The sequence below is a fragment of the Hibiscus syriacus genome, unplaced genomic scaffold, assembly GCF_006381635.1.
Source record: "Hibiscus syriacus cultivar Baekdansim isolate YM2019G1 unplaced genomic scaffold, ASM638163v2 tig00111098_pilon, whole genome shotgun sequence".
Lineage (NCBI taxonomy): Eukaryota > Viridiplantae > Streptophyta > Magnoliopsida > Malvales > Malvaceae > Hibiscus > Hibiscus syriacus.
The window spans coordinates 1,212,740-1,222,515 of record NW_024062983.1 but is presented as its reverse complement, the minus strand read 5'-3'; the positions used below and the strand labels follow the sequence as shown (position 1 = coordinate 1,222,515).

Here is a 9,776-nt window from a genome sequence, read left to right as displayed (position 1 = left end):
TCTCACTTTCAAATTAATTTTTATTTTCAATTTTGTATTAATAAAATAATTAAAAAATGTCATGTCACAAAATTATTAATAAAATAAATTAGAGTGATTAAAATATGACCAATTTGAAAGATGAGTAGTTAAATTGAAAATTTTTAAACTTTAGTACCAAAATAAGAGAGAGAATATAATTGAATGATTAATGATGTAACTTACCCATATTAAGTTCTTAACGACAATATACTAAAATGAAACAAAAACTAAATAAAAGTGAGAAGATAATTAAGTGATTAATAATATAATTTAAACTTCAGTTTTAGGCGAGATGACTTTAGTTTCAGCAAAGCTCGAGAAGCTAATGATGTCCGGTACGATTCATAAATTATGCTTGAAACAATAATCTGTCATTGGTATGATGTCAGTAGTGGCTAGGATTTCTGGCCTGCAATCCAGGCATGCACTTCTTTGATTCTTAAAGTGGCAGGAAAAGGTTTAAAACATCTCATTTAAGATATTTGTTTTCCCATTTTGCCATTCGGATTTAAGTTCATTATTTGCCGAAGCTAAAGTGCTCTTTTGGTGAAGATATTATTTGATCAGAGGAAGAGCTAATGCCTAATACATGATGGTTAGAGTTCTGTTTGATTAGTGCTTTTACTTTTTGCTATTGGTCCCTTATATTTAATTCCATTTGCTTTTGGTCACTTTTTCCTTTTTCATTTCTCCTTTGTTTTTCATATGGACCATATCCGTGAAGAATGCATAACTTGATAGCTTCCTGAAATAGGATATAATTTTATTGACTGTAAAAATATGCAAGAGAAACTTGTTCAGGGTGGTGTTCGTCCAAAAGTCTAGAATGTTGTTGCTGTCCAACAAACTTGTAAGTTCCTTTTTCTCTCATGTTTATGTAACTTACCAAAATCCAATTTTGTTAAAGCAATCAAGCATTTCTCGTTGTCTTTTTGGTCCTTCCGTCCCTTAACGTTCTGAATTTTTTTAGGAAGATGCCTTCATCGTTCCTGATTTCGTTGAGCAACTTCTCTCTGATTATGTAAGAAGGTTTCATGAAATCAAGGCTCTTAAAACAGAAAAAGAAGAAGAAAAATCAAACGGTCTGTCAAACATGTTGAGTCAATTGGTTTAACGTGCAAAGTCAACATTCCGTTACTGCAGTAATTGTTGTTAATGGCGAGTGACCGATTTGTAACAAATCGATAACGTTAGTGACCAATTTGTTATTTTAAAAACTTCAGCGAGAAAAATGAAAACTTACTCCGATATTAGTGACTTTTGTGTAGTTTATCCTTAAATCTATTACTTCTCTTCTAGGCAAAAAGGCACACGAGGTATTCTCTTAACTAAAAAACAATGTGGCCCTCGTTTTATGTTTTCTCTCGATGTGACTTTCGAATTCGAAAAAATAACTCAATGTGACCTTTTGACCAAAGCTTTTTGTCGTTGACCAATATCGTCGTTAATTTTTCCTGATGTGGCACGTCAAGCAAGCTACCTCCCTCTGTTTAACGTTGTTATAAATGGGTAAATTACACCATTAATCACACAGTTATCTTTTCTCCTATTTTAGTCACTAAACTTTAAAAAAATTCAAATTAGTCACTCAACTTTTGAATTGCTTCTCTCTCTATATATATATATATATATATTGATAAATTGAATTGCTCCTATTTTGAATTGCACGACCTCCCTCGTTTTTTTCCCACTGCCAACGCCATTCGTACCCCCCCCCCCCCGAATAACTAGGGTTTCACTCTCACCCCTGCTTAAATTTCACCATTTCCCAACTCCCTTCGTTTTCCCTTCACAATTCTCTCAGCCTTAACACTCCAAGAACATGGTGCAATTCGATTCGAATTCAAATTCCGCCCCCGCCGTCCACCACTCTAAACCACCGGACTCATTTCAGCTCATGCTACTAGAATCTATACACCGGTTTTTCACCCAACACCATAGCGGTTCGACTGATTTTTCCAATTTCACATCCATTCTCTCTCGCTTGCCACAGTATCTACCGATCCGCCGCTCGAATTCGTCTGGTTTTACTCGTATGTAACTTTCCATTCCACTAATAAATTTAACTCCTCGACTTCATCTCATATGTAACTTTCCATTCCACTCCCTCCCGTTATTTACCAGCTTTACCATTTAGTTTTCAACCAAAAAGAGTTTAAAATGGAAGTGAAGAATCTGCTAGAAGGGATTGTGAGTTACATTAGCATACGTTGCAGTATGGAAGATGATGGCAACGACGATTTGAGTTCGCGTTTTGGTGATTTGTTGCGTGTTTGGATGATAGATAGAGTTGAGAAGGAAGGTGAGAAGAGAGAGAACATAATTAATATTACTTTAATCATGTATTAATAAAATAATAATAATAAATGTCACATCACATAAATATTAATAAAATAAATCATGGTGATTAAAATAGAAACAATTCAAAATTGAGTGATTAAATTGAAATTTGTTAAAATTTAATGACTAAAATGGGAAGAAGAAGATAATTAAGTGATGAATGATATAATTTATCATTTATAATAACATTAAATAGAGGGAGATTGATATGCTTGACGTGTTATGTCAGCAAAAATTAATAGCACTGTTAGTCAATGATAGAAAATATTAGTCAAAGTACTACTTATTATTATTTTTTTTGAGTTAGAAGATCGTATTGAGGAAAAAAATAAGACGAGGATCACATTGATTTTTTTTATTTTTAGGGATATTTCCGGAACAGTTCCAAGGCTAACACATCAAGCAAAGCCATTATTAATCTGAAAACACCATATTTTCTATTTTACAATTTAAAATGTTCAAAATCAAGCATTAATCGTACATGGGGCGTATGATGCATGACCTTCATACACTTCCCTACAATCTAAGTTTTATTCATTGAAAGCAAACTTCATCTTATTATTATATACCTTAATCAAACCTCCTTCCGAAACCCGGATTTTCGAAACATATATCGGATGATTCTATAAAAACCAGGTGTCTTCAAGGATGTCGAGACGTAAAATCTCACTTCTTGGAACCAAGGGGACTGCTACATAGATCATTCCATGTGTCCTGAATTCTTCTTAAAGAGGGCGTATGCGTCGCTGTATATGGCTATCACGTTCGAGAATACTGCGAGGACAATCATTAAAAGAGCTAAGATAGTGTCTTTCTTTGTTGCTATGAAGTGGTGATCCCTGAAACGCCAATGGAAACAGAATTAGACTAAAAACCAACGGTTGATACGACAACTTGTATGTGCACTGAAAACGATCGAGATGGATACGAACTTAAACCCGAAAATATTAGGCAAATGAGTAGGGCAGATGAGGCAGGAGCAAAAATTCTAAATAACAATCCACATAAAATCAAAGATGTACCTAAGAGGTAACATCTCATGATTCTGGAAACACCAAACTTTTCGAGATACCGAACACTAAAACCATGTGTCACCAGGTTTAAATACAAATCAAGTTTCGTATGCAATTGAATCCTATATATGAGCATTTCCAAGCCACTGCCAACCATGTTTCAGTATCAATTTTCCTCTAATGTATGAGACGAGAAAGTTGATCACAGGTGTGAAAGCAGGGAAATTAAAACGTAGCTGATTCTAGTTGAATCGGAAGACCGAAAAACTCACCTAAGAGTAACCGCGGCAGGAAAGATGAACCCAAGACAAACTGCAGCAGTTGCTCCGGTGAACTGGAAAGCATCCCAGATGCTGGGTATGAAATTAGCACCCAAGAAGATAACTGTGATGAGTCCGACAGTAATACATGCAAACCTCGTATTAGACAGAACTAGAGGCCTTGCAGAAGGGAAGAGGAGGCCGTCCATGTTGAGTCGCAGTGGATAGAAAACAATGGGAAATACAAGCATGAGGTGAGCAACGTAGCTGACACGGACAGCATCATTAAGCAGGGAGCTATAGGGGATTCCAAGGTCGGTATCAAAGTTGGCAAGCACATCATCCAATGTTCCGTCACCAAATAGAAGAAACCCGAAAAAGCTTATCATTATGTAAACCGATGAGCACAAACCCAATGCTGTTCGTACAACCGGTCTTATCTGGGTAGGGTCTTCCAGTTCGTTATCTATGCTGTGAACTGCAAATTTACACACACATGAAAATCAATCATTCCCGTTATGACGAACCAATGTTAAAGATAAAAGGTACAAATTAGCTGACCCTATTCCCATATGTAATGGGATAAGGGAGATAGGATAGTAGGCTGCTGCCCCCAACTCCAGGTTGAGAGCAACTTCCGTGGGAGACCTCCGACAATCAGAATTATGAATTGCCCACCGTGAGACTTAATCCCACGACCACAAGGTTAAGAGCCTTGCACTCTTACCAACTGAGCTGGACATAGCATTTCATGAATCAACTCGCATACCATTGTAGTGGCAGATGTATGCAGTGACTAAAACGGGGACTACTGTGAAGAGTTTCCAGAATGACGTCAAATCGGTGACATCGGGGAGTAACCTAGGCATTATTATAGTTCCACTAATCAGCTTGATAATTGCTATTCCGACAGTGATGACAAGAAACACAACTGCTAGAGCAACTGATAAGGCGGATGTAAATCTTAAGGAATCTGCAAATGAGAAGGCACTATCGCTCATTAGTCACATACAAATAAAACAATAAAACCTCACTACAAACTACTCGATTTAGATTTATTCAGGTGTAAATGTAGACCGAAAAGTACTACTGAATTCTATGTAATACACATATGTTAAGCACTTTAACAGCATCTATATCAATTGCAGTTGGAATATATTGGATATTTTTGAGAAATGATACAAAAATTATACGAAAGCTGATTCAGAAACCTTGAACTGATTCATAAATTATATTCTTTCGGGGAATGATATATTTAAAATTCTCGACAAGGCGATTAAGTTTTCACAGAGATACTACTGTAAAATACTGAAATAATTTCAATCATTTTTTTATGGAGTCAACATATGATTTATCTAATGATCTACCAAGAACAAGCAAGACAATTCACTAGAATCCAGTAAAGCTAGCAAAGCCAAAACACTAACCGATCCGCTTAAAACATGCCAAGGGAGCGAAGATGCCGAGTGTAGTGATGAGAAGAATAATGGATCGTCCGTTCCACCAGTGTTCTCCGAACCACCCTTCGAGGACTCCTGCATGGTGCACCCCACTTGATGATGTTCCAGACAGCACATCACCTTCATAAAAACAACAAACCATCATTAGTCCATAAGCAAATTAGCACATTACCATAAGATCAGACTAAAGGCAGCCTAATGACATCATAGAGCAACCAAATATGCAATTCGATTGAAGGAAATAAAGCTTTTACCAATAATAATCATGTAAACAATGAGTACACCAATGTTGTTGACCAGAACACAGATTTGCAAAAAGATTCTTCCGTACTTTCCAAACGCATCTCCCATGAGACCTCCATAAGAATTTGTTTTCCCAGCTCTACTGAATCTAAGCAAGAATTCAATAGATGCATCAGTTAAGAATGCCATGAAGACGATCATGGCAATCCCAAGAATCAATCCCAGAACTTTCATTGTTGCAGGCAAGGCCATGATCCCAGCACCAACAATTGTTGTTGATAAATTGAACACCGCCCCAGTAAATGAAGCTCCATTGAATTCATCATAACCAGCTGCTTCATCTTGATGTTTAGGCAACAACGGAGCTTTCTCATAAACAACATGCTTGCTCCTCCTTGACTTTCTCTCCTTCTTTGATGTTATATCCCCAATTGTCATCTTTTGAATCACCTAAAACTCTCAAAGATTCGACTTTCTTAAGAAAATCTAAACAAACTCTTCAGCACACTGCAATTCTGTCCACATAAGAGAATACTAAAACATTATTTCCTTAAAATCAAAACCAAAAAAGGGGTAAAGCATCAATTTTTATAGTCCTAACCTGTAATAAAATCCAAAGCTTTCAGGTTGGAAAAGTTGCAAATCTTGTCCAAAAAAGGATGGAATTTCCAAGTAAGATATCAAGATGACCCTAAAAAAGGTTAATTTAATGTACAGATTTTTTTATAAATAATAGAATGCTTGTACACGATCAACAATTACAAAGGCTGAGTCTTTGATATCAAAATCAAAGAAAAGAAACCAACCCAAAGATCCAATCAACAAAACCTTGAAAACCCAATTTACAGATTCTAAGGAGAGCACCAAAGGAAACAATCAAAAAATATGAGCTTTGAAATGAAGAATTCAGGTAGACCCAACAGCCAAGAAAAGAGGACTTATATAATCAAGGCAAGGAAGCGAAAAACTACACGGCAAAAAAGGTCGTATGTGATGACAAATAAATTAAAATTTGTTTTTTAATCATTAAAAATATTAATTTTCATGATTATTGCAAGGAAAATAAAACAGGTTTGTGTAACCCACTAGCCGCAACTAGCTGACTATAAAGGTTTAGTATTCCATTATTTCTGTATGTTAGTTTAATTTTTCATTTTATTTTTTTTTATAAAATTTTAATTATTTTTAAATTATTATTCCATGCTCAGTTATTTTGGTAATATCACTTTACCTTGATCATTGTTTCAGTTTTTTTTTATATAAAAGAAAGAGAATACAACTTTAATGACTGAAAATGTCTCATAAAATATAATTTTAACCAATTTTTTTAAGATTATAAAAATGACCAATAAATTCGCAACGCGAACTCTAATTTCGCAACTCAGTTTTAAAATCCGCAACGCGAATATGTAAATCGCATTCGCAACACAAAATTTGTAAATCGCAACGGGAATTTGTAATTTGCAACACAGAGTCAAATTCACAACACATAAGTCAAATTCGCAAAGCGCGTTTATTTTCGTAACACGGATTTTGTTTTCGAATTCGAAACACAATATTAATTTCTCAACACAAATGTAAACAGTATAATCGCAACTCATAACCTAAAACCCTAAATCACAACTCAGTCCCATCTCCATCTCTCACTCTCTACGGCAATATCCGTCCCCATCTCCGAAGAAATATGTCCTCATATCCGGCGACCCCCCTCTATCTCCATATCTTAGAGCCACCCTCACAACCATTCACGGGCACAAATGGAAAATCAACCACCGAGGGTTAGATTTTTTAATTATTTTTATTTTAAATTTTTTGTATTATTATTATTATATTTTTCATATTTAAATTGATGATAAATTTACTGCTAATTTCAATATATAGATTAATCATTTCACTTAGATTGCTTAGTAAATTCATTCGGTTGCTGCCAATACTGCTAAATTGTTTATTCTTTAACCCTGTAAAGTTAATATTTGTCTTTGTTTTGTCTTTTGGTTGAAGTAATGCAATTCATTCAAGTTTCAATTTGCAGAAGAATAGTTTTTGAAACTTAAATTCGCAACACGAAAATGAAATTCGCAACACGAAAATCGCAACGCGAAAATGAAAATCGCAACGCGATTTTTGTTTCGCGTTGCGATTTTCATTTTCACGTTGCGAATTTAAGTTTCAAAAACTACTCTTCTTCTTCAAATTGAAACTTGAATGAATTGCATTACTTCAACCAAAAAACTATGATAGAATAATGACTTGGGTGAATACCGTGCTAGTTTGAAACATATTTTGCTTTGTTTTCACTGTTTAATATCATGTCTGTTTATAGTGTATAATTTGTAGTTTTTGGTATATATAACTTGGTATGTTTATTATTTTTGTTAGAAATTTTTTTCGGCTTCATTGACTCTAAGGAATAAATTAAGCTTAGCCACTACAATAGCGTCGACACTTACACCTATACAAAGAAAAATGTTTGAGGATACTTACTTCGGGCCATGGCTGAAAGTACAACATCTAGGTGGATATGCTATGTTGACCCATTTGTTTCTTCAGACCATGACTAACGATCTACCTGAGAGAATACAACGTGGTGATGAAGAGATATGGTTTCATTTTCCACCGGCGTATACTTGTTTTGGGCGAGAGGAGTTTTGCTTAATCATTGGTCTACGTTTTGGACACGATGAAGTAGGTCGGTACACTAGTCATATCGCCCGACCATCATGGTTATCTCGGTTTTTTCCTGAGCTGAAAAAGGTGAAGCCCAGTTTACACGTCGACTCCTTGAAAAGATTACTTCTTAAAGATGGTTTTACTCGGATGGATGACCTTGATGTTGTCCGAGTATGCCTTTTATTACTTTGAATGCCAGTTTTTTAGGCAAAGAGGCCAGACGACCTATTTTTGATGACCTAATATTATTGGTAGAGGTCCTAAATGCATGGAACGTGTTTCCTTGGGGTTCATATCTATGGAAAGCTACCTGGAAAAAGTTATCGTCTGCCTTTGAGGACCGTCGTAGTTTGCATGGTCATGGTTCCAAATACACTTTGGTAGGCCTTATTTGGGCCTTTAAGGTAAGAATTTCTATATAATGTTTCTAAAATTATAATTAAATTTAATAATTACTAAAAAATTAATGTTTGAGTATTATATTGTTTGTAGATTTGAATATTTGAGGCTTTTCCCAGCATGCATGCATATGCAATCAAAAAATCAAATGATATTCCTAGGGCTATTACCTGGAGGAGTATCCGACTACTGGATTGGGAAGATTTATTACCATATACGATGATGAATTATGTAAGTTAACACAAATACTACCATATATAAACAAGTTATTACTAGTAGATGTTTGACTTTGTTTGAGCTTTTATATTGTTAGGAGGCAAACTATCCATTACAGAGGCTGAGCTTGCCACTGATTGGTGGCAAGCTAGTAAGCGTTTTTTTGATGGGAATGATGATGAGTACCCCCCACTTCGAGAGACATCACCTGATCGAGCCGATTATACTCCTCCACACTGAGATCCATCACCTATTCTATCACATCATCGAGCCTCTTCTCTACCATCACCTCATGATAGGCGACCGACAAAGATGCCACGACATTTATTTCCCCGTTCTCCACCTCTACGGGATGAGTTAGGGGAGTTACGTGATGAGGTCAGTACTTTGCGTGATAAGGTCGGTACTTTACGTGACGACAATGGTGCATGGCGTGATGATGTACTGTCTTTACGTGGTGAGGTAGATGTTTTACGCGATGACAATGGTGCTTTACGTGGTGAGGTATCTACTTTACGTGATAAGTTTGTCGCTCTACGTGAGATTGTTTCATCGTTGCAGAATGAGGTTCATACTCTACGCAATAAGGTAAGTTTGTTTAATACTATACTAAAAATGCAAATAACATTTTTTCGGCATTATTTATTTATTTATTTACTGATTTATGTATTAATTTATTTTTAGCGGTCCGATAAAGTAGATGTTTTACTTAGGGTTTTTCTTGCACAACGGGGTTCACGCATCAGACGTCGTGCACATGTAATTATGTCTTATTTCACCCCGATGGTTCCAAGACTCCGTAAGAAGAAGCCCGATTCACCTGTCATTATTCAAGAGGCCCCTCCTATTGTTCAATAGGCCCCTATCATCGTTGAATAGGCCCCTCTCATCGTTGAAGAGGCCCCTCCCACCGTTTAAGAGGCCCTTCTCATCGTTCAAGTGGTCACTCCCACCGTTCAAGAGTCCGATTCACATGACATACTATGTCGACATATTGATAAACCCCCTCACGTGCCCGGTATGATGGATGAGATTTGGCTTTCATATGAGTTACCGGCCAATACCATTCCTCAGCAGGAGAGGAGAACACTACCGGACACAATTATGGATAATACCCTTTGGGCTAAGACCGCAATTGATTTTTATCTACATGA

General features: G+C 36.1%; 1 protein-coding gene across 3 annotated transcripts; it reads right to left on the bottom strand.

The window, feature by feature from the left end:
* Positions 1-2,759: 2,759 nt before the first annotated feature.
* LOC120153153 (amino acid transporter AVT6A-like) lies at positions 2,760-6,274 on the bottom strand. 3 transcript variants are annotated; one of them, XM_039165152.1, is made up of 6 exons: positions 5,939-6,274; positions 5,349-5,852; positions 5,062-5,214; positions 4,404-4,607; positions 3,647-4,112; positions 2,760-3,200 (listed from the first exon to the last, which is right to left on the bottom strand). In XM_039165152.1, the coding sequence occupies exons 2-6, from the start codon at positions 5,773-5,775 to the stop codon at positions 3,062-3,064; spliced, it is 1,389 nt and encodes a 462-aa protein (XP_039021083.1). In that variant the 5' UTR covers positions 5,776-5,852; positions 5,939-6,274; the 3' UTR covers positions 2,760-3,061. The 3 variants fall into 3 exon arrangements, 2 of the variants coding, with proteins under 2 accessions (XP_039021083.1, XP_039021084.1); XM_039165153.1 differs by having other exon boundaries at positions 6,144-6,261; XR_005518767.1 differs by lacking the exon at positions 2,760-3,200 and adding an exon at positions 3,433-3,499 and having other exon boundaries at positions 3,550-4,112.
* Positions 6,275-9,776: the final 3,502 nt, after the last annotated feature.

Coding starts and splice junctions, on each gene's coding strand:
- LOC120153153 (XM_039165152.1), bottom strand. CDS start 5,775: ATGACAATTGGGGATATAACATCAAAGAAGGAGAGAAAGTCAAGGAGG. Junction 5,215..5,348: donor TGTTTACATGATTATTATTG/GTAAAAGCTTTA, acceptor GTTTTTATGAAG/GTGATGTGCTGTCTGGAACA. Junction 4,608..5,061: donor GGCATGTTTTAAGCGGATCG/GTTAGTGTTTTG, acceptor TCTCATTTGCAG/ATTCCTTAAGATTTACATCC.